This window comes from Talpa europaea, assembly GCF_964194135.1.
Source record: "Talpa europaea genome assembly, chromosome: 4".
Taxonomy (NCBI): Eukaryota; Metazoa; Chordata; class Mammalia; order Eulipotyphla; family Talpidae; genus Talpa; species Talpa europaea.
The window spans coordinates 35,869,528-35,894,898 of record NC_140070.1 but is presented as its reverse complement, the minus strand read 5'-3'; the positions used below and the strand labels follow the sequence as shown (position 1 = coordinate 35,894,898).

General features: G+C 38.3%; 1 protein-coding gene across 6 annotated transcripts in view; it reads left to right on the top strand.

The window, feature by feature from the left end:
* Positions 1-24,265, top strand: part of UNC5D (unc-5 netrin receptor D) — a gene marked incomplete at its 5' end in the record, with an annotated part of 505,865 nt that extends 481,600 nt beyond the window's left edge. For all 6 annotated transcript variants that reach the window (XM_084231868.1, XM_084231869.1, XM_084231870.1 and 3 more), the window contains 3 exons: positions 3,316-3,480; positions 12,036-12,214; positions 23,919-24,265. In XM_084231868.1, coding sequence (XP_084087994.1) covers positions 3,316-3,480; positions 12,036-12,214; positions 23,919-24,123 — 549 coding nt within the window. In that variant the 3' untranslated portion in view covers positions 24,124-24,265. The remainder of the gene's footprint in view (positions 1-3,315; positions 3,481-12,035; positions 12,215-23,918) is intronic.
* Positions 24,266-25,371: the final 1,106 nt, after the last annotated feature.

Sequence of the window (25,371 nt, the reverse complement as noted above, 5' to 3'; positions counted from 1 at the left end):
CCACCTTAGGGCTATGCTATTGTCCCCTCTGCAGATTTTGCAAATTTCCTCTAGGAGGTAAATGATTCTGCTCTCAATAGGTGACTGAAACTTGAGCTCCACAATCACAGATTTCTTTATTTCTTGCTGATTGTGGGATGGAGAAGCTATAATAAACAGTATACAATAAAATATTAATTTATTTTTTTAAATCCAACAAAACAAAGTCGGGCTGTCACCTCCCTAGGATAAAAGCAGCTGTCTTTCCAGCATGCTATGTGTGTGGAGAACCCAGTGTCTGTCTCCTGCTAGGATGTGATTTACATTCTCTCCATCTGCTAGGAGCCTAATTATAATGGGAATCAAAATGAAAACATTTCCGGAATTCTTTAAACACCCATAACTTTGCTATACTTTGTCCTCCCATATTACTTTTCACATAATTCTTCTCAGCTCAGTGAGCATCTTGGTGGTGTATTTTTTTTTCTTGAATAAATAAAAGCAAAGATGATTGCCCTGAAAACACTAATCACAGTGCTTCTAATTCCATTATTTTAAAATGTTTTATTGAGAACTATTGGCAGCTGCTACTTAAGTCAACAAAAAATATTCTTTTGGTACTGTCTTAAAATCAGATTTTTAAAATGTTTTGATTGTGTGCAGTATGATGGAAAGAGAAAAAGAGAATTCTGTGTGTGTCGAGTCTCATGTCTGTCTGCAATGAAAGATTATCTCTGCAGTGGGCATTGCTTCTTTACCTTTCTTCCAGTGTTTTCAGGAGAAAATATAAGAAATTTAGCAAGTGATACTAGAGAAGATTTGTTTCAATGAATGGTCAGTGACATTTTTGTTAAGAAGGTAAGCACTTGTCAAGGATTCAAATCCACTTCTGGAGTTCAAGACTTCAAACTTGATTTCAACTCTATCTGGCCATGAAGTCCAGAACTTTTAATATACTTTAATGACTCAAATTTCAGTTCTAGAAAACAAAAACTTCTTGAATTATCATTGTTAGGCAAAATTACTTTAGGAAAAAGCTCCTGTTAACCACAAAGCCTTATATTAGGAGTTGCTTTCATTGAATGGGACAGTACTACATGACGGTGGTTTGGGAGTTTACTCAAAGCCTATTAAACTCAGCATGCAATACAGATGGAGCATTAGATAACAGAAGCTCCAGGTTTCCCTCTCTAGTCTAGCCCTGATACCCTCATCAGCTCCAAGTAGTAGAGACTGAAGATAGATTGGTAAGTTACTATAATTAGCTAAAGTGATACGAGAGGAGGTCAGTAATTGAGGTAGGAGATAGGAGAAGAATGACAATGACATTGGACCATGGTGGAAGACTGTGTGCTTTGGTGGTGGAAGTGCTACAGTGACTGCAACTGAGGGGCGGGGGGAATCCTATACTGTTAAAATACTAACAGGAATGTAAAACAGAACTTCAATAAAAATAATTACTACCTCTGAGTTAGAAAAAAAAAAAAAAACACGACAATGAACAAGAAATAAGGATAAAAGGTAGACTTGCCTGAAAAAAGTAAAGGCCAAATAAGATTATTTTTAAAGATTCAGGGTCTCGTATCAGTGATCATACAATAAATGCTAGATATGTAACTATTGGATTCTTCCACAGAGAGAATCCAGTTGGTCTGTGTGAGCAGATGAGACCTTGAAAGTTTCAGCAGGCAGATAGAGAAGTGCTGGAGGCTGAGATTTAATGTAAGGATTACCCAGTTTACAAAATGGTAGGAAGCTTCAGAAAGAGAACCTTTCAAAGGATCAGACTAGACAAGGAGAAAAGGCAGAACTTATAAACACATATTACTGCCTTTATAGGGTGAAGCATTTGGGGTAGGTAAAAAGTATGAGTATTTCAGGGAAAATACCTTCCTCTAAAGTTTGCTGAGGAGCTATACCAATCAGAAGTGCCCTCTGCTACAGTGTCTCCCACAAAAGGAAGAAAGAAAAGTGCATAAGTGAAACTGAATAGGAGCCAGAGGCAAAGAGGCACCATTAAATGGACCTTCTCCCTGGAGATATAAACAAGTTGTGGCCCAGCCTAGTGCTTCCCTCAAGGCTGCCCCTAGGGCCTCCCTAATGGCACAAAGTGTTAAGTCTCAGCACTATGAAGCTATCTGCAGCGACTGCAGCACAAGTTCAATCCCTGGCCAGGGAGCTAATCCACATGATGCAGCAGACCTCTTGTGTCTCGTCCGCTGCTTCCCTCAGCAGTGTATTTTAGTAGATCTGCCTGTTCTGCAACTCACTGCCTCTGGTGAATCCTAAGCCCCCTGCACTTCTGACCTATACCCCAACTCTTGTATGCATAATTTTTTTTTTTTTATAAAAAAGGCTGCCCCTAACAGAGAGCCTCCTTTCAGAATTCTCCTGCTCATGTTAGTTTTTGAAATAACTTCAAATCCACTTGAAATCCAGAAGCCTCTCGAAAGCTCACATGTACAGTCAGGTGACATCTTTGGATCAGCCTGCTGACACTAGAGGAGCCGGGAGGACCTCCACTGTATCTGAACTTTTCAAGTTCAGCATAAACGTCTCTTACTGACAGAATGGACATGTGAACCTCCTGCTGACAAGAAAGTCTATGGAATGTAGCTTTCAGGATTCCAGCCCCTGCCATGTAGGGTAGAACTGAGAATAGTCAGGATGAGGTTGCAGACTAATTGCTTACATCTTGCAAAGGAGTTAAGTCAATGAAATGGCACAGAGTGTCATACATATAGGCCTTCTCAGAATCCTAATCTTTTCTTGATTCAGGATTAAGATCAAACAAAACAGATAAAACCAAAAGTGGTGTGTGTGTGTGTGTGTGATGTATGTATGTCATTTTGCAGCAGGTATCATTTTTGTGTGGCTACTTTGGCAACATTGTGTTCTGTCATGTTCTGAGTGTGTAGTGTGGGCATAAGTTCTGGTCAGTCCCTGAGTTTTCATTTATAGGAAGCTATCATCCTACCCCTGGCTTAGGTAGAAGAATGGCCCGTAGGCATCTTCTGAAGAATATTTTTCAAGTGGAAAAAAATGAACACTTGATGGTATGCTTTCTAATTGTGTGTGTCACGAACTGAAATCTGAGCTCTTGCAGTGTGGTTTGGAATTCATGTTATCAATTGGAATTGACATTAATTACTTTTGTGCTGCTTTGGCATATGCTGGAACATTATTTCTACAACAATTCTACCAAAGTCACTTAGGCAATTATCTCTGCTGCGATCAGCGTCATCATCATCATAATTATTGCTATTAAGTCTCTCCTGTTCTCCGCGCATCTCAGCCTGACTCCGCATACCATACCCTCCCTCCTCTCCCCTGCAGGAAGTCCCCTTCTCCCGCGTGTGGTGCAGCAACCGGCAGCCCCTGCACTGTGCCTTCTCCCTGGAGCGCTACACGCCCACCACCACCCAGCTGTCCTGCAAGATCTGCATCCGGCAGCTCAAAGGCCATGAGCAGATTCTTCAAGTGCAGACGTCAATTCTAGAGGTGAGCCTTTGATCTTCAAAGTGGTTTGACCTGGTTTCTCAAGGACCGTTAGAATAATATACCTATCTAGGTGGTGCGGTGCAGGTTCTGAAAGAGCTACAGAATGATACTAAGTCTTTTAATCCTCATGAATGATAAAGGGAAAATGAAATTTTTCCCAGGTGGAGGATTGAACTAGCTTCCCACTGACAAGAACTTAACCCCTCAGAATGGAGACTCTGTGGTGGGACCTTCGGGAAAGGAATTGCTACAGGTTTTTTATACACAAAACCACAGTCTAACTGTCATTGTAGGCTTAGGCTACCAATTGAAATCCATTATCGTCTGACAATACCATTGAGACGCAGACCATAAAAGGCACAAGGTCACCATTAGCCTCTTTTTCTGATGGTTCTGACTAGTTTTCCTAGTTAGTTACCCCATGGGTGTTATTTTATCAAGGTCTTGATTCCTTATTGTCTTATAATTTCTCATACTCTCTAGGGTTCTGCACACCCCCACTTCCATTTAACCTAGATTCATTAATACAATAAGATCACATAGATACAAATTTCATTTTACCAAGTAAGGAAATGGAAGTGCAAAAAGGGAAAGGACCTGCCCAAGGTTGTATCACTATTGAAAAGCAGAGTTAGAATGAGTATCAAAGGATAATTCACTTGGTCTCTGCAATGACCCATTAATCCTAAACCACTGAATGAATTCATGTCTTTGGATTGAATTTATAGAGTAGACAATGTAATGTGGGGTTATGTAGGATTATGAATGTTTATGTGGGGATACATGAGGGAGTAGCTGAAGGGTAGAATCATGTGAGACATTTGTTTAGCAAATCTAAAATAATGCCTGGCTAATTTAGAAAATACTTATTGGTCACCTAGAGAATATATTAATATATATGTATATAGATATATACACACAGTTGGCATATAAACATATAAATAATATGTTCATTTAGGCTTGACAGAAGGTTTAACACACTTTATATATACATGGAACTCAATTTCCGGTTGTTTTTTTTTTCTTTGAAAACTCTTAGTCTTATAGCATTATTACTTCCTTCCATTCTCATTTCAATTCATTGTTTATGCAAAATGAGTATTGCTAATTCCCCAAATAGTTTTTCTGGAGAGCGAATGGCTTTCCAAAGCATTGTGCCTTAAAATTGATAGCTGTCTTAACTGACATGTTTATACAGTATTTGCATTCATTATTGCCAATTAGCATTATGCGCTAAAGTAGCTTTGATAGGGAAGGTAGATCCAGTGCATCCTGGGGTAAGATATTTTTAGAGTATCTTTATTGAACAGTCATGGCATATTTAACAGAGTACATTTCAAAGTAAAATAAAAATTGTAGGAAAGTTTTAAAATAAAAACAAAAGGAAACTCTAAAAAGAGCTGGTATTCAAGGTAAGCATGAAGAGGCAGAACTTAAAGATGCCTCTGATGCAAATTGCCCTAAAAATGTTAACAGATCAACCAAAGAACTGCAGATTTTAAAGGTTTTTTTGTTTTGTTTTGTTTTTTTATTTATTTTTTTTTTTACTTGTGTCACTGAGTTTCTTTTTTTTTTTTTTTTTTTTACTGAATAATGTGCTTATATTGCCTGTTTTTATCATATATCAGGGCACAAAAAAAACTTTTCTCCCCATGCATCACTCCCATTTATAGATTTTTCTTTTTTTTTTTCTTTTTTTTTTAATTAATAAATTTTATTTTTATATTCCCTATACAATTGCAATCCCCCCATTCTGACCCCAATCCCTCCCCTCCCGCCCTCCACCCCCCAAAAAGTGTCTCTGGTTCATAGTTTTTGTTGATTTTGATTTTTCACTTTCTTACAGTTATTCATTTTCCTGGTCCCTTATTTAAGTTTTCTAGATCCCTGCTATGAGTGAGACCATCCGGTATTTTTCTTTTTCTTTTTGGCTTATTTCACTGAGCATGATCCCTTCCAGCGTCATCCATGTTGCTGCAAATTGCATGTGTTTATCTTTTTTGAATGCTGAGTAATATTCCATGGTATATATGTACCACATCTTCTTGATCCAGTCATCTATTTTTGGGCATTTGGGCTGTTTCCAAAGCTTAGCTATTGTAAACAGTGCTGCTATAAACATAGGGGTGCAGGTGTTCTTTGGAATTGATGTTTCTGTGTTCTTTGGGTAAATACCTAGGAGTGGAATTGCTGGATCATATGGAAGCTCTATGTTTAGTAGGTCCAGAAATCTCCACACAGCTCTCCATAGTGGTTGGACCAGTTTGCACTCCCACCAACAGTGCAGAAGAGTTCCTTTTTCTCCACAACCTCGCCAACATTTGTTGTTGCTAGTTTTTTTAATATGTGCCATTCTCACTGGTGTAAGATGGTATCTCATGGTAGTTTTGATTTGCATTTCCCTGATTGCAAGTGAGGTTGAACATTTTTTCATATGCCTGTTGACCATTCGCATTTCCTCTTCAGAGAAGTTTCTTTTTAGTTCCTCTGTCCATTTTTAAAAAAAAAAAATGTTTTGTTTTTTTAAGCACTCAATATTGAGGATCAACTTTGGCTATTATAGCATATTTGTGTAAAAGGATTGTGCGAAGATTGGTACTTCCTAGCACTTTGCCACTTGCTTAAATAAATTCTGGAGGTGCATAGAAGATAATGAGCTAGTACACACAATCTTAGCCTTTGCCCTCTAATTCTTTTAACAATACTTCACAACTCACTTTGAAATGCTTTGAAAAAGATGACATCATAGCAGCTCTTGATAATAGGAGGCAAGTATCAGAACAATATTTAGATATTCATTGATGGGCTCTATTCATCCAGTTTGTAGGCTACTGCATTTTAGATTTTCTATTAATCCTTCTGATCCTGTCAAAAATCTTGTTTTTTTCTTTACTATTTCAAATACTACTGTTGGAAATCAGCCAGTGCATATCCATCTTTGTCACAAACCATCTTTCTTAGACAAATCTGATTCATTTTCTATGTCTGAAGAAAATAGCATTTGAAAACTACTATATTGCAGGTATCACTACATATGCTTTCATATACAACAATGACAAAGCTATGGATTAAGTACTATATGAGTCCAACTTTATGTGCTTAAGCCATTTAAAAGAGATTGGCTTTCTTGTCTAAAACCATAGAGATAACAGGATGAAGAACAGGGTTCCTAACTGAGATACCTGACCTCCAGATCAAAGTCTGGATTCCCACACTACTCTATTTTAGGATTCCAAACAAGGTCTGATGTATCAATCCTAACGATGGACCTTGACTATAATATAGACCTTCTGTGTGGGGACTGAGGTGCTTGAGATGAACATCACAGTACTAGCAATCTTGCCTTGAGTATGAAAACTGGGAATTTCTTTCCTCAAGACCGTAGAAGTATGGGATGTAAACTATTTGTGTGGTGGCCTAGAATATGTGTTCATTTGAAAGATGTTCAAGAATAGAACAGCTTTCCTACATGTAGATTTGCCTGTAGATTCAATCTTGAATCTTGATCCTTGATTGAATCTTGAGTGATGATCACCCAAGGTCTTTCCAACCTTGAGACAGTCTCACTCCTGGAAAAGCATACCTTTAGTGATCTTAGTAGTGAATATTTTTCCCCTAAAAATGACTTGGTTTTTGTAGAACAAGTGAAGGCACAGAAAGTGTTGAGAAATTGCAATTACCTGGGGAAGTGGCAGGATATAGTCTAGAGATCAGCTATTAAAGGAGATCATACTGCATAGCCCTGGACTAAAAGAGATTGCATTACATTATCTTAATAAGTTAGTAGTAGGATTTTAATAATTAAAAATATGGAAATGAAACTTGTGAAGTGTTTAATAGATGTGTTTAGATTATTTTTATTCCCCTTTCCCTCAAGCAAACAAAGAAAATACCTATATGTTTAGGCACAAAATTCCCACCTTACTTTAATGAACTATCTTAGTATCACTATTTCATGAATTCAGCAATGGCACTATAAAAAATAATACATATTATATGCAAAATAATATTGATTTTAAATATCTAAATCAGTGCAGTAACTATGCTCTTGAAGGCATTTGATTCTTTTCCATTCAGCTTCACATCCATCATATCTAATCATGCCTCTTATCTGAGTTGTTTTCCAAGTAAATACCATCTCCATATCATTCACAGTTAAAATTGTTTCAGTGATCAAGATAATATATCTTCTCTTTTCTTTACAGTGGCCATTACTGTGTCAGTCTTTAGAAGCAGGTGGATTCCCCTTAAAATTAACCCAATTCAATGGCCTCATGATGACAATCAATTGTTACTGTATAAAGTGACAATATCACCAGTGTAAAAACTGTGGACTAAAGCAAAATCATTATGCTAAAATTGAAGAGAAGAATCCTGAGTATTTTATCATTCCTTATTAAGGCAACATCATTAAAGAATCTATGGTTTGGTAAAAAATACTTAAATTGGAATCTTACATGGTCCAATTTCCCTTCAAGCAATTTTCTTTTTTACCAAAAGTGGTAGAAGTTGGAGGATGATTAGTCTGTTACAAAATGGACAGAATACTTGGGATTTCTCATTGATTTACAACTCCCAAGCTATCCAGGTAGCAGCAGCTTATCTCAGATGTGCAGAGCATGAAAATCTACTGTTGCTCTGCATATTTAATTTAAACAATCAGAAAATGTGATGTATCTACAGGATTCTTATTACTTGGCCCAGATGTCTTTTAGAATGCATCATAAATGTTACATAAAGTGTCATCCTTATGTATGGAAAATATTTAAAATTGAAAACTTTGTGAGGGAAACAGAGGCACTTGTTAAAGTGTGCTAAATGGAGGAAATTGTTCTAGAGTCAGTCTTGTAGAATATTTTATTCATCCTTAAATTACACTATCCTGTGCAGCTTTTTTCTTAACATATTATATATCAATGTGGTCTTTCTGCCCACAGTAAAATCAGCTTGGTCAACTTAGTTAATTCAAAGATGCCATGCGGACATCTAGAAGCCAGTTCTCTGTCTATTGCAAATCTCTAGCTTGGATATTTTCAGCTACATTTTCAAGCCACCTTTTGTCAGATTAACATATTTTGGTGTCATTTTACAATGACAGCTACCATGTTATCATGCATAGAAATCCTTTTTTACTCGGTATAGTTTCTACCATCCTTTAAAAGAATACTGTCCTTCCTTAAGTTAGGCAATATTTAAGGAAATCATTCCTTTTGGTATGCATTTTTAAAGGCTAGATGAAATTTTATGAACTATGATATAAATGATGTTATCTGTAACTTATTTTATGTAATAAGAAGCCTGAGTTGGTTTATTTTATAACCATTAATATAAGAAAGAGGAATTGTCCACTATCTACCTGAAATCACCTTAACCACTTAATTTCTATTCAATCAATAGCTACCCAGCCATTAAGACCCACTCAAATGGCTCTTCCATGAAGCTCCTTTTACTCAATTCCTGAAGCAAAGTGATAATACCACTCAGAGAGCATTTTTTTCATAACCACCCCACTCTGGATTTCTTGTTACTTGTCTCAAAGCAAGTAGCACAGTGATATCAGAATTCAGGTTTCAGCTGTGTCATCTATCTCGATAACTTTTACCAAATTTTATAACCTCTGAGCAATCTAAATGAATGCCAAAATGTTTCTGTTCAGGAAACAGCGGCTGAGAAGAGGTCATACAGCATCCATGATCACACGGAGCTAGGAATGGTAGGTTCATACTCTAAAACAAGTTCTTCCTGACTCTAAAACCCCTGCTTTTTATATTACAACTTGCTAATCCCAAATACTGGAAGAACTTGGATGTACATTGTTCCAGGCAATAGAACTAAAATCAGTAAAGTAGAATATATTCAAAATGAAAATGTGTACTTTGCATTTCTGATAAAAAGATATATATGCAGCATTTTTCAAATGCATTTGGCCATTGAACACCTTCTTATAACATCATCTGAGTTACTCTCTGAAATGACAATTTGAGGCATTGTGTTTCTAAAGTACAACCCTCAAAATTTTACCGTGTTAGAAACATCAATTCCAAAGAGCACCTGCACCCCTATGTTTATAGCAGCACTATTTACAATAGCTAAGCTTTGGAAACAACCCAAATGCCCAAAAATAGATGACTGGATCAAGAAGATGTGGTACATATACACCATGGAATATTACTCAGCATTCAAAAAAGATAAACACATGCAATTTGCAGCAACATGGATGGCTCTGGAAGGGATCATGCTCAGCGAAATAAGCCAGAAAGAAAAAGAAAAATACCGGATGGTCTCACTCATAGCAGGAATCTAGAAAACTTAAATAAGGGACTAGGAAAATGAATAACTATAAGAATGTGAAAATTAAAATCAACAAACAACTATGAACCAGAGACACTCTATGGGGGGTGGGGGGGGAAAGAGAGGGATTGGAGTCAAAATTAGGGAGTTGTAATTGTATGGGGAATATAAAAATAAAATTTATTTAAAAAAATCGCCGTGTTATATGGTTACAGAAAGCCAAAACACAGCATCAACCATTAATAAGATCTCTATATGAACCAGTTTTCTCAACTAACAGATTTCGGAAGGAATAATGTGTATCGAGAGTGAAGAGTAAAGCTATGCAGCCTGAGCACTAGCTGAGGAGGACTGTCATGGCTGTGATGCCCACATACGATGGATGAAGATTGGGAAATGAGTCAAGGCAGATGACAGGGTACTCAGGAAGGGTGTGTGTTGACTAACTGGACAATACGTTATGTTCCTAATGTAAAGGACAGTGTTTTGGGGTTTAAAATGCCCTAGCTAGATTTTTTAGCCCAATCTCAGCTTTGAAGTTCTAATTTCCCTTTAATTAGATTTCTTTTGCTGCATAACAGATTACCACAAATTTAACAGCATATATCAACATGTTTATTGGTTCACATTTCTTGCCACTACTGGACTGTTGCCCTTCTCTGATCTGCATCTCACAAAACTGAAATCAAGGTGGTGGCCGTGTACACACACATTCTCATCTGCAGCTCAGAGTCCTTTCCAAGCATATTGAGGTTATTGACACAAACTAGTTCCTTGTACCCATAAGACTAAAAATCCCCATTTTTTTTAAATTTATTTTTGTGTAGAAGAACTGGGATGTAGGCCAGAGGTGTGAGGGTGAGAGGATTCACCAGAGACAGAGTGGGGAACAGAACAGGCAGATCTACTGAAATACACTGCTGAGGGGAGCAGTAGGGCGAGATAGGAGAGGTCTGCTGCACCATATGTGGGTTAGCTTCCTGACCAGGGATCGAACTCAGGCTGCTGTGGTGATAGCACTAAGACTTAACACCTAGGCCCCCATTATTTTTTTATTAGTGTTGAACAGGGGTCACTCTCAGAATCCTCAGGTCAAAAGATATACCCCTATTTATAGTACACAGCACGGTCATTTGCTTACTTCCAGACTACCTGGAGAGACACCTCCAGATTACAGTTCCTCCTCTCTCTTAAGGGCCACTTGATCAGGTGAGGCACACCCAGGAAAATCTCTTGATAAATTCATTACCAGCTGATTAGCGACCATAATTACATTTGCAGCAATCCTTGTGTCTTGTAACACGTAATCACTGGGGTAACTCAAATCCTTTTCAGGCCTTAAATTCTACTTGTCCACAAAAATTAGCAATCACTCCAGTCTATCGGATTCCTGTGTTAGTAACACGTTGGATATGACAACCTAATAGCTATGATGTACTAAAGAAACAAATCCTCACTAGACATACTAATCAGAGGCAGGTTGAGCAGGTAGCAGGCAGAAGCTCTCTGGCCTGCACCATTGCAAGGTAAGTCTAGTTCTCACTACTGCTCAAGATTGGCTCATATTTTTACCGGAACAATTGAATTATGAGCCAAGAGAAAAATATTTACTGTAGAATCACACATCTCTAGGACTGGGGAAAGACATACTTTCAGATGATCACCAATCAATTCCCCTCAGTAGCTTTCCTGACAAGTGGCTTCTTCCTACCATCTCCTTTGATCAGCCCATGACTTTTGGTCAGTTAGAACTATAAGGGGGTCACTCCTTGCATTGAATTAAAATATGTCATTTGGTAGTTTCTTTTGTTGATTCTATATCTATCCTGAGAGCCCAAAAAAGTCAATCCTTTTCATACCTGATATCTCTCTGGATTTTGGATGCTGAAGATTTGTCTCTCCTGACTAGAAAACTGTGGTGAATATCACATTCACAATTTACTAAGCTACTAGATAAGTTATTTACTATTTTAGGAGGGGGAATTATCAGTGTGTTTTATAGAGTCCATCATAACAGGCAAATATCTTGTACATGTGTGTTAACACAAATTTTCTTTAAAAATAAGAGCACAAGGGACTAGGGAGATGGTGGTGCAGGGGTGAACTGTTGGTGGAAATTCTATGGGGACTACACCTGAGAAAAGAAAGCAAACATTGTAATAAAATTTAAAAAATGATGTAAAATATATATAAATAACTTTGTTGACCAGTAAATTCCTTCCAGTTGGATTTGATCATGTTTTCCTTTTTTTTTTTTTTTATAGAGTGAAAGAGAAACTATCACTTTCTTTGCACAAGAGGACAGCAGTTTTCCTGCCCAGACTGGCCCTAAAGCCTTCAAAATTCCCTACTCCATTAGACAACGAATTTGTGCTACATTTGATACTCCCAATGCCAAAGGCAAGGACTGGCAGATGTTAGCACAGAAAAACAGCATCAACAGGTAATCAGGGGCACCTTCTGAAAGGATTTTATGAGTAAAGCTTTGAAAAATAAAGTGGTATGGGTGTATCCACATGGTTTCCAGGCCCTGCTAACTTTATGGATTGCTCTGACCATACTTCCTGTGAGGTCAAGTTAGTGGAAAAAGGGCAAGAATATGACATCATGTGGGGCATTTCCTGCCATCTCAGTTTTCTTTTGTGGCAATATGGAAAAATCCTCTTTGATCCTGGTCCCATCTCCAGGTTTGTTCATTGGAACCCCCAAAATGGGGGATTAGTCAGTGTCAACCTGTCACTTGAAAGGGATCCCAGAGGAGTGTTGAGCCAGTGACACAAACAAAACAGCAGCTTTCTCATACCAGCTCCCTCCCATCAGAAAACCTTCAGCATTACATATCCCTTCATGGGGTCATGCTCAGTCTGCAAAACTGAGTACCTCAATGCAAAAAAGGAAGTTTAAGGATGATAACTCAAGTCAGAAGGCAGAAAGCATAAAATAAGCAAAAGGTTTACCTAGGCACTGTGAGAGAGTACACTGCTCAACCCGCCACTACTATTGTGCTAACACTGGGGTTGAGCTGAGAATAGAAGAGAGTGTGATAACAAGCTTTGCTACTCTATGCGAGAGAGACAGGGGTGATGCTTTCCAGAGGAGCACTGGTAGGACAGGCAGGTTTGGCTTCAGCTGAAGGGATAACTAGCAGTGAGAAGGTATTGACAAATAATAACCCTACTGTATGACACAGAATGATTAGGTAGAATCTTGCCAGAACGTTTCATCTCCCTTTCCTTTTGGTACCATTTTTTTCCTTTTGAAGCAAAAACTATTTTCTTACCATTTGACTTGCTCTGTCATTTCCATTTTTTTGTCCTTTATTCTCACAGACATCCTACCTGACTTTCTTCTCTGAAAGGGAAGGTGCATGTCTGCCAAGAAAGGGTAGAGGGCTGCTCCCCGTTTCTAGGAATCCAGAATCTGAGAACCAAAGGCCCAACTAGAAAATAGTCAGGCTCAGAGAAAAAAATCAAGAGAGGAGTATCCAGCAAGAAAAAACTTGGCTTTCAGAAACAGGCAGACCCCCCAAAATAGATACATTCTTGAAAAGGGATATATTGAATATAAAAGAATACAAAAATGTCTGTCTGTACAGAGGTGAGGGGAAATTAAGTTGAGTATTTCCAGCCACTTTGACAAAGGATGAGAGGTCTTATTTATAGCCCATGAACACCATGACTATGTCAAATTCATTTTCTGATACACATGGAAACTGGCACGAAAAACAAACCCAGAGAATGGAATTGGGTTTAAAAAAGAAAAATAAAGGAGCAGCATTGGGCAAGACTAGCCTCCCTAAACACATCACTTACAGCCAGTGTTTCCTTTTCTACCAATGCAATTCATAGATTTCAAACTACATTAACTCTAATCCATAATGGCTCTGAGAGTTTATGATTTTTAATTCACCATTTACAAGAAAATAACTGCCACCAAAACATCTGTGTACCCATGGACACTATCGTTAATTTACTGAATGAGAGTGTACATGTTCCTGCTTGTTCCGTTTTATTCTCCATTTACAGTAGACAAAAGGAACTACAGATGTGCAGCAAACTCTACAGTTGCAGATCTTGCACAGTAAGGAAATGCATTTCCTAATGGGGAACTTAGGTGATGCACCCCTTCTGTCTGGGCCTTATGACTGCTGTGGAGCCGACCAGCCCCTCTAGTCTTCAGGGTCATAAAACCTGGGCACTAGGGTGCCTGTATATGTTTGGTTTTATGCCCCCAACATCCCAGTATCTCCAGGAAAGCCTAAATTTATCTGACATAAGAAATTCAAACAACCTACTTCATGGCAGTAACAAAAGGCCCAGAAAATGTGGCTTTCCAGTAAATCTTAGTTACTCCCTGGTATTACCCTAATTAGTCGCCAGTAAGGATAGCATGGTCACATGTATTCTACTGTCTTTAAATCTTACTGAAGGCAAATATTTTGAAAAAGTTAAGTAAGATTTAAAGACAGCAGAATAAGCCAGTAAATAGTTTATGCCGCATGGGATCTATTGCAAGTACTCAGCAACCATCTTACTCTGCTTCTGTAGGGGGAAAGCAGCCAGAGAAAAATGCATAGATACGTTAGAGTCCAATAAAGCTTATTCACAAAAAAACAGGCAATGATTCCTATTTGGCCTACAATACATAGTCTGTTGGCTCTCCCACCCCCAGTTTAAATGAGTTGTTCAGTAAAAAATTGATAGGATCGTGTTACTTCAGTCCAAGGAACCCCTGGAGATGAGCTTCTTACTCAGCTCTGCATCCACACCTCTTGGGCAGGGACACAGGATGAGGCCTTTTCTGCAGTCTGATGTGGCTCCAGTAGAGACAGACACCAAAACATTCAGAGATGCAGGATAGAAGAGGCTGCTAAAAATGACCTTGTACTGTGTTGGCTAAATCACATTCTTACTTTGGAGGAACTGTCAAATTCCTGTTATGCTTTCATTACTAGATCAAAATTCTCTGTCTTTCATGGAAAGAAACACATGTGACAAAGATGAAGGGGTTTTTCAGATATAATTTGTCACATCTTCCTATTGTGCAATTCCAAATCACTGACTTTCCTCTCTTATGGTTATAAATAACATCGTATGGAACTAAGCAGCAGTGTGTGTGAGGTGCACATCTGACTTGGTCAGTGTGCCAATATTTTGGGGTAAGAAAGCAGTTCCATGGTTTGAGATTTCATCAACTCTGGGATTGCATCATCAAGAGAGTGATGATCACAAAACACAAAGTCCCTCTTTCTGTTCATAAACTCACCTACCTTGATTTACCTGACTTTTCCTGTCCTTTCAATTTCCAAAAATATTATGAAGCTAGTAAAGCAACAGTCTTCAAGTCATGAGTTTTTAAAGGGAATGAAGAAAAACATTTGCTTTCATTTTATTGCCAGTGAAAATGTTCTCCTACCCTCCTTTTGGTAAAACGCAAATGTCACTGATGATAATCTGCCTTTTTGCCAAACAAGTTTCTACTTAGATCTGAATAGGAGAGAAAAGACATGGAATATAAAGTTAAAGCTTAACAATCGATGAGAATGTGAGAAATGTCAGCGGTGTGTGCTGGAAGGCAGCAACACAGGTGGCCTTGCCACTTGTCTGGCATATGGATCATACTAAATAAGCTGCACAGCCTAGCAAAGAATGTCATGGATAACAGTTGCAGTGATATATTCTGTGAGCAAACTTTGACAATCACTTAGAGTTCATACTTGCTGCATTTCAAAGCTGAGACTGACTATAAATTCAACTGCAGTAACTCTAAGGTTCTTGGCCACATGAAACTGGTAAGTGGGTTGGGCTAAGTCAAGAACTGATCACATAAGGAGCAAATAGTAGGGAGTACTGATGAAGACTAAACTAATTAATTTCAAAAGCTAACTTCTTCGGCTACAAAGACTCTCTCCCATATAAACCTTACTGCATTTTTTATGACAGTTGAACACACCTAAAGTGTACCATCAATTTAGGGAAAATGCAACAAAATTTTCATGAACAAAAGACATGAATTTTTTTTCATTGGAATGTATATCTGGCCTTAAAAACTTGCCTTCTGATAAACAGAATTGATTTGAATGAGCACTAAAGGATTTTGAAAGTTGGTCTCAAAGGAAAATAGGTTACATTACTGACATTAAGGAAGATCTTGGGTCTTTTCCTGAGGTCTTACTACCTGACATTCTACTACTAGATCATTCTACATTTAGGCTTCATGATTTGCATATTCCAGAAACCCTTATGAAAACATAGGCAGCTTGACCAAGTTGCTATGGGAACAGATGCAGGATAAAGTTCATGAGATATGGAAGGATGAATAGAAGGGAAGCAGCCAGAAGGAAAAAAAGGGATTCCAAAATGGAAAGCAGATAAGCTATGTCTTATTAATAATAAACTTGTTTGGAAATTTGCAAGTACTGCAGGGAAACATGTTTTTGATTGGTCAGCTCATTAAAATAGTGCAAATATATCTCAGACATTAGTGTTCCCAGGATATGGTGTAGAAATATGGCCGACAACCAGTGTTGTAACAGTTTGTTTTTCCACCAAATCTTTTAACATAACCTCTAATGAGAAACAGCATCTTTTCTGTTGAGGTCATAACCTTTCATTCCCTTTGTCTACCCTCTTTATTGGACATTGGATGGGAAGGAAAAAGTGAAATGGTTACAGGGCATTAAGAAGGGACAGAGGAAGTCACAAGCTTATTAATCTCCTTTTTATAAATGTTAAGAATTCTCTAGAAGAGGAACAGTCCCAGTGCCAGCTTTCTCTTGGAGTAAAGGAAGAAGGCAGGCAGAAAGAAAGGGGGAAAAGATGAATTCAAAATATGGGAAAAATCTGCATCACAAGCAGATCACTAACGATGGTCCCTCAGTGACTGCTGGAGACAAGATATTTTCATTTCTGTGATTTGGGACTTACTATGACTACATCAAACTAAGTTTTCTTCCTTGGTTCTACAGACTGGAGACTAAATAACACATTTTAACCTATGCACCTGAATAGTAAAAAATGGATGTGAACTGCCATTTCCAAGAAAACAATCTTCTGGCACTTCTAAGGAGAATTCAGACATGGGGTGGAGGGTTGGGTAGAGTCTTGGAGACAAAGTAAGATTTTCTGATTCTGACCCAAGGGTCATATGCAGGTCTGAAGTTTGATGAGTCCTTATAATGAAGTCAGAGGGACAACACAGAAAAGTGGTGGGTACATGAGCTTTATTCCTTCTGCATCAATTACTCTTGAAACCATCTGCTACTATGAAGCTAAAAACAGGTAGCCAGGAGCAAGGTTAGCCATGAACAGTCTATACAGGTCTTGGGAGTGGCAGGTGTCCATCTGCATCCTCAGGAAAGTATGGAAAAGAAACTTTTTACATCCCTTCATGAGATGCAAAGTCACACTTGCACTGTGAGTTCCAGGGGTGGTGGCAAGGGACATCACATTCCTTCTAGGCAAGAGATTGAGTTTGTGCTATGTTTTAAGGAATCAGTTTTCCCCTTTAAACTAATACAGTTCTCAAAATGATGGACATCCCAAGGTCCCTTTATAGCCTAAATAATCCCCTGCACAAGTGCTGTCTCAGGCAGTATTCACAATGTCAGTCTGCTGAAACATGGTGTTTTCAGAATTTGAGAAAATGAAATTACACCTAATACTTTAGTGTCCTTTAAGTGATTAACTGTTTCTTTTCAATTATTTAAATTATGTGTTTGAATGAAACACCTATTGACTAGTTTGCAAAGTGAGAGGGATTCATATCCCTGCCTCCCCTCATTCAGGGTCAACACTGTGGTCATTTCTCTTAGAACCATTGCTGGTCATTGCACTTTCCCCTCAAGATGCCTAAATGTGCCTCAGGTAATTAATAAGGAGAATTAATGTAAACAAGTCCTCTTTTTAATGATCTGTACCAACTAAAAGAAGACTAGAGACTTGATTTTGTAGGTCTCTTTGCCTTTCATTTCCAAATAGAAGAGACAGTCAGAGGCTGAAGAATTGAAAGCAGGGTCTTACCACTGGCCTTTCTCTTCTGCCAACTCACAGGCAGTGCTCTAGTCTCTAGATTGTTTTCCCACTTTTTCCAAAGAAGCATCAATCTTTGCCGTGTCCCTTTTTCAGAGCCAAATAAAGGAATAGGCAAAAAGAAATAGTAGGAGCAGAATTTTATTGCAAAATTATTAAACTCAAAGAATCAATGAACCACTTTTAGGGCAAGCCTGAGTGAACTCTCAGCATGTTCTCAGATTTATATCTCCCTTTTGGGTTCTCCACACCAACCTCCTTTCATTGGAGGGCACAGGGGGCAACAGGTAGAGGGTACATTATGGTGTCTTTTGTTTAGTCTTTAGAAAATGAAACACTGAATTGCTTTATCCTGAAAGCTGCTTCACTGTTTGAGTACCCAGTGAGGTTGAAGTTTGAGGATGAAAGCTTGATGAATGGGCCAAATGCTTATGGTGTGTCCAATTACTGTTGTTCAGTATAAACGGTTTTTCTCTTCTATTTGCATTTAAAGAACCATATGGAGGGCTGGTTTTGGTCACATAAGAGGCTTTCATTAAATGAGACAATTACGATGATAGCAGGGATATTAATATTTTTTCATTATGACTATGTTTCAATTCCCCATTTGGTACTATACATGAGGATTATGCACTGTTCTTGTAATGATTTTCCCAGTTTATTACAGGCAGCTTAACTTAATTTTTACTTTTTATGCTGCCAACCTACACAGAAAGAAGATATTTTTAATATAGGCTTTTTAATTGCCTAAAAAATAGAAAACCTGATTTAGAAGTAAGTGGCAACATTTTGTTGACCACAAACTTACTGCCACCAGTTACAGGTGCAGCAAATTCCCTCATATTTCAAAGGGTTGGGTGAAATTCTAAATTTTGACTGGAATTATGCCTTGTACCTGGTGTGAGATGTCTTTATGCCAAGGGTGTTAGGCTGCAGCTCATATGTGGTCCCTGCTCTATTTTGAAAGGAAATTTGTTCTCATAATTAGTCCTAAGAGGAGCTGACAGCTGGTGAATTGGCATAATGGCCCCCTCATTGCATGGTTCTGTGTAAGGGAATTAAAAGCTTTGTTATCTGGAATTCTGAAGGAAAGGAACTCCCTTAGAGGCTACATACAGTCCAGCAGAACCCCAAACACTGAGGCCCCAGGTCTGTGGAATGTGCCCTCTGTAACTCAGTGTATTTCTCCAGTATAAGACAGCGTGGCCCTGCCTGCCTCCTTTCCTCTTATCTAATCTCTTTGTTAACTGACAGGGAATTGTGACATCTAAATCTTCTGAGACTTAGCACTTGGATAGAGCTTTCAAGCACTAAAGAAAGGGTAGAATCTCTAAATTTACATTGAATGGACACCAGCTACTGAAGAGCCTATGTTGCAGCTGTGCTTAAAGATCTTATAAGACATAATTTTATCATGGCCCCTCAAGTGTACTCTCCCTCTTTGTACCCAGAAAAGGAAACAAGAAGGCTTGTTTCTATTCTCCATTCTAACCTAATTTTCATTTTTAGTTTAACATGATTAGTTTGAAGCTATATTTTGAAAGCTGGGATTCTCGGTAACAATTTGCTATTCCACCATTTTAAGTAGGCCTGTGACTGGCTAGTGAAATTGCTAAGGTAAAGATGCATGATCTCGGTTCTGCCCTGCCTTCCACATAAAGCAGAGTTTTTGTTTTTTTGTTTTTGTTTTTTTTTTAAAGATTTATTTATTTATTTATACAATCACTGGGTACAGTCAGAAGCACGGGAGGGTGAGAGAATTCACCAGATTCAGAGCGGGGAGCAGAATAGGCAGAGTGACGAAGTACACTGCTCAGGGGAGCAGCAGGTGGCAGGAGGGGTCTGCGTGCCATGCGGGACCCTCCTCTGGTGGCCGGAGATCCAACCTGCGCCACGGAGGCTCCTGGCAGCTTTGCAACCCAGCGCTCAACAGCTGCACCACCGGGGAGACCCCACATAAAGCAGAGTTTTAATTGAGGATAAGGGTGGAGAGTGGGAATCTCAGAAAGATATAATTAATCATGAAGTTGTCACAAACCCGACCTGCTACTCAGGTGAATAGGAAGCATGTAGATATCTTTATGCCACCAAAAATAAAAACATAAGCTTGGTTTCCAAATCACCTCAGAATCAGAATTTGAAAATACTGAAAACCTTTCCCTGAAATTCAGTCATAAAAAGTAACAATTTGAAGCACCTAAGACTAATGTTGCAAACATTTACCTTTTAATACATTTTTCAAAGAGAAAAAAAAAATAAGTTTGAGACATCTCACCTGAATATTCACGATTATTGCTTTTACTAATGTTCTCACTTTGTTTCCAAAAAAAGGGAGAAAGACACTCAGGAAATCACTGAACATCAATAATTGCTATGAATTCTATTCTGTTGTGTGGCCAATGTTCCCTGGACTGTGTGTGCATTTATTGGTGCCTCAATGGGCACAGAATAGAATCATAATTTCAAAAGGGCAGTGTGTAGATAGCCACATGGATACAAGTGTACCAATTTTCAGACATTCAAAAGAGTTCCCTGTACATGTAACAATAACATAGTTCAACTATCTTTGAATAATACCCTATTGCATTAGGATTTTAGATGTGCATATTATCCTGCTGTAAATAGATTTAAATATAGTCTAATAGGCTGTCTATAGTTCTCACAAAGCTGATTGTATCACTTTAATATGGCCGAGGTGCTCTGATATGCATCTAGTAAAATTAAGTGGAATTTGAGATGTGTATGTTTTATGTTGATTGTGCTTATTGCAAAAAAATAAGTCTGAACCATGCTTTGGGGAGTACATTTCATTTGCTAAGATACGTTCAGAGGCCTATGCCAAATAAGTTACATTTTTGCATTTTGATCATTTAGCTTCCTTTAGCCCTGAGTGTGTATTCTACAAATCAGGACATCTGCAGGACTTTTTCAGAACCAAGCAGCTGACAGGGGTCATTCTCCTCCGGGGTTGCACCTCTTCCTCTAAACAGGGGTATTTGTAGTACCGCCTCACCCCACTGATTCATTTGCAAGTGGTCGAAGATCCACCACAACTTCTAAACCATCTGTGTGTCTCTCTAAGTTTTACTATTACATCTTCATGCCCAGGTCTTCCTGTCATGTCTTGAAATGTTAAAGATCCCAAACGCTGCTTATCCAGGATAAGCAACTTGGACCCTCTAAGTACACATTTTCAAATATAGCACAAAACAGAAAGTTCAGCCTCATTCTCTCACTTAGCTACTATCTCTCAAACTAGTTGGGTAACTTATAAGAGTATCAAGAGTGAGCACTAAGGTGCACAGCCAAATCAGGCCACCCAGACTTTTTTGCATTTGTTTAATGGCAGGGGAAGTATATTGTATGACATGCAAAACCCATCACAGTGGAATTTCAGTGTCTCTAAAGTTTCATTGTAACACAGCCACGTTCATTCACTCACATGTTGTCTAAAGCTGCTTTCCCACAATCAGCAGAATTGAGTAACTTCTGTTGAGACCATATGTGGCTCCAAGAATATTTACTGTCCAGTCTCTACAGAAATAGTCAACCCCCAATATAGAAAAAAGGGTAACTCTGGAGTTAACAGAATCACAAAGATTCTAGTTTCTTTCATAGGAGACCAGTCCATTATTGTTTGATAGCAAATAAGAAATATAAACCCTTAAGAAAATGATGAGAAATCTTTGCTTTTATTGTGGTGCTTGCTGTCATGATGTCTCTTTTTTGAAACAATAGGAGACACAAAGCATTATTTATCCATGCCAGGAAATAATGTATGTCTGTGGTCATTTTTCTCATAAGGTATATGAACAGTTCACTCAGAGACCACTCCACTTGTCTCTCAGTTTGCCTCATTCCTTAAGTTTGTGTCCTGCCTGATGCTAGTTGGAGTAGGACAGTTTGTTGATAGATCCTCAGCTATCCCCTCTTCCCCTACAAACATCTCTACATAATCAAAAATAAGTGGCAAAATTTAAAACAAAGATCTGAAATAAGGGGAATTAGGATTCCCCTTCAGCTACTCAAGTAAGATCTGCTTTCCCATTTGTTAGTGTAAAAATAAAGAATTTATTAGATTCTAATATGAGCAGGGAGGGGGATAGGCAGAAGGAAAGATGACAAAACTTGAAAGATTATTAAGCTGACTTTCTCTTTCTCAATTAATGATTCAGATACAGTGGAAAATATAAACAGTACACTGAATCTTACGCTATTTGGCAATCGACTGGCTTGAATAGTCCCTTAAGACCTTTGAACAAAATAACACTTTATTCATTCAGATTTATTGTGTATGTGCTGATTTTAAATGATAATGTGCCTGTAAAAGCTTGTCTTCTTTTCCAAGTGTTTGTCCCTATGTGAGTCTACTTTGTGATTCTTATACTTGGCGTGAATGATGAAAAATAGTACCATCCTCAAAATAGGCAATTTTTGGTTGACTCTGGAAAATCTTTAACTCACTTTTTCCAACAGTGACATTTCTATCCCTGTTGCAAAAGCATCTATGAAAAACTGACCTTTAATCCTTTGTGTTGTCTTAGTTTCATCATTATAAAGTTATTGTCTAAAAGGTTACCATTTGTTTTCAGTGAAGATCCCTATCTTCTGGGAAAAAAGCTCCTAGCAATCAATTACTCAGTCAAAAGTTATTGAATAAATACCTGTCACAGTTTTATGATAAGTACTGTTGCCAAATGAGAAAATTGTTAGCAAGGATCTTTCCCCTTTAGGTATCTGCCATTACACTGGAAAGGCAAAGATCATGCATATAAAATCTAAAAGCATTTATTCATATGAAATTTTAAGCACATGCATAGAAAGAGCTTAGAGAAGTGAATCATTTTGAGCAAAAAGAGATGAGAATTGAACCAAGCACTGTAGGACTGTAGAATCTTGATAAACAGAGACAAGAGCATTCTTAGAGAAATTACATTGAATAAAAACAAAAAGCAAAGCATTACTTAAGTCAGCATTAATGGCTCAAAGAGCAAAAGAAGAATATATATATATAGCCATATGTTTTCCCATAGCTAGGTTGAAGCCAGAACAAGGAAGTCATCTGCAACAAGTAGGTACCTGATGATTAAACAAATAGAATATAGAGTATATTAGAAAGTTTGGAGATAGTTATAAGACTTTTGTTAGTATGGTAATTATACTACTATAAGTATGAATGGAAAAGGGTAAAGATGAGGAGTCTGTCAAAAGAAACAAAGAGTCAAAAATAAATGTCCTGGGCGTCCCTGGTGTCGCAAGGGGTTAAGTCTCAGCACTATGAAGCTATCCGCAGCCACTGTGACAAGAGTTTGATCCCTGGCCAGGGAGCTAACCCACATGGCACAGCAGACCTCTCCTCTCTCCCCACTGTTCCCCTCAGCAGTGTATTTCAGTAGATCTGCCTGTTCTGTTCCCCACTCTGTCTCTGGTGAATCCTCTCACCCCCACATCTCTGGCCTATATACCCCAGTTCTTGAATGCATAAATATTTTTTTTTTTAAATTTCCTGGAGTGACGATGAGAATGATGGTTACAATTACTGGAATACTTGTTACAGTTCCAGTTTGGATAGATGGAGATATCAATTTCTGATACACTGAGTTATAGAGATCTATAAGTAGGTCATATTAACCTGTAAGATTGGAGGTACAGATTTAGATACTTTGTCCACTAGGAATTGGTAACTACTCTGTTTAGTATATGACCCACTGAGGAAGGAAGGAAGAAGAAATTAGATAAATCTTGACAGTTCTATGTTCACCAAGGGAGAGAGAAAAAGGGGAAATCAGATATTTTTAAAAATAGAAGTTCCATCATCACACAAGTTAATGGTGTTTTTCAAGGGGATTGCTCTAGAAACACTCACACACCCCATACTCACAAGGAATGCAAGGAGGGGATTAAGGAAAGCCTGGGAGGATAAGGTCTCTTCCAAATACAGTTTTAAGTGAATACTGAAACACTAATTAGATTGTCCCAGTCTCATGTGTTAGTGGGGCTTTCTGCTCCTATTGTAATAAAATCCATTACAATTCATCATTAATTCCTTTACAGGATTTGTATTTGTTCCTTTATTTGTATTTTCATTTTTGTTGTCATTCTTTTTAATCTGTCTAGGAATTTATCTTATTTTGCTACACAAAGTAGCCCATCTGCTGTCATTTTGAACCTGTGGGAAGCTCGTCATCAGCACGATGGTGACCTTGACTCCCTGGCCTGTGCCCTTGAAGAGATTGGGAGGACACACACAAAACTCTCGAACATTACAGAATCCCAGCTCGATGAACCCGACTTCAACTATAGCAGGCAAAACGGACTCTAGTCCACCTCGTCTCCTGAGAGTGACTGCCAGCTTCAGGACATTTGCTTTAAATGGGAAAGAAAGAGGCAGTTTTCTGCCGGTGGGATTTGGGGAATTCAGCCTTCATTCACAATCAGTGAGAACCCCTGGTTGAAGAAACTGCATTTTATATAGGTGAAATATGTTAATAGGGCAAAGTACAAGTTCTCTTAACTATCAGAGGGCTCTACTGTCTCCTCTGATGAATCCACACTGGGGTTAACATTTGATGAATTCCTCAGATTTGAAGTGGCAAGGAAAAAGAGCAAGTCATAGCTAGATAGCAGTGACTGTGGGGAAAATGAGCTACAATAAAGCTGGGAAGGCAGAGAATGAAGAACTGCATGTTTTGTAACAGGTTTTTAATGATGTGGCCCAAAGGGCCAGCTGATTCTGTGACCAGATTGTCAGTGTTTTCTACCAACTGGCATCCGTGATGTTGGCAATCATAAAACTGGCTTAGAAGTGAGATATGGTTGCCAACTTATTTGTGTAACTTCAACAACATTAAGGAGAGCACTTAGAGTTTAGGATCTGAGTACATCACACCAGCACCAATACCCTATCTATCCTAGCCACTCAATGGAAATAAGACTTAGAGGTAAGATAGACTACAAACCAGTCCTTGCAGTATCTTCCATTTTCTTTTTCTGCTAGAGGCAAGTCTACTCACATTCTTTCTTCCCCTTCCTTACCCACTACAGTAGAGGTTTCTAGGAGCATAATCAGATTGTTAAGTATGGAAAAGTATTTCTTCTAATTGAACAAAGATGGACCACCTTATTCCAGTTAAGTCACTCAAACTGCAAAGTGAGTTTATAACAAAGCTATGCTATAGATTTGAAGACAAAGAGACCAAGTCAGGTCCATGGAAACTTACAAAGTGCTGATGTCACAAATAAGCTGCAATTCTAGGATGTATTTGATCCAGTTTCCCCCAAATCATTGTTATATGGGGAAAAGCGTTTTACTATACTTTTCAATTCAGATTCTTGAAGTTTTCTAGTATTTTGGTACTGTTATCACCAAATCTGTGTAGGGCTATAGTTCATCCTCCTTTTGCCTCTTGGGGAATTGGCAGATAGTCTTTGCTCTAGTGACACCCCAGTATATAGATATATACTCTACCACCATGTCCCAGACACCACATGCATTGTTGAGGGAGCCCTCAAGCTCCGATTACAAGCTCACCAATGATGCTTTCTCCACAGGACCATTCTTACATGGTTT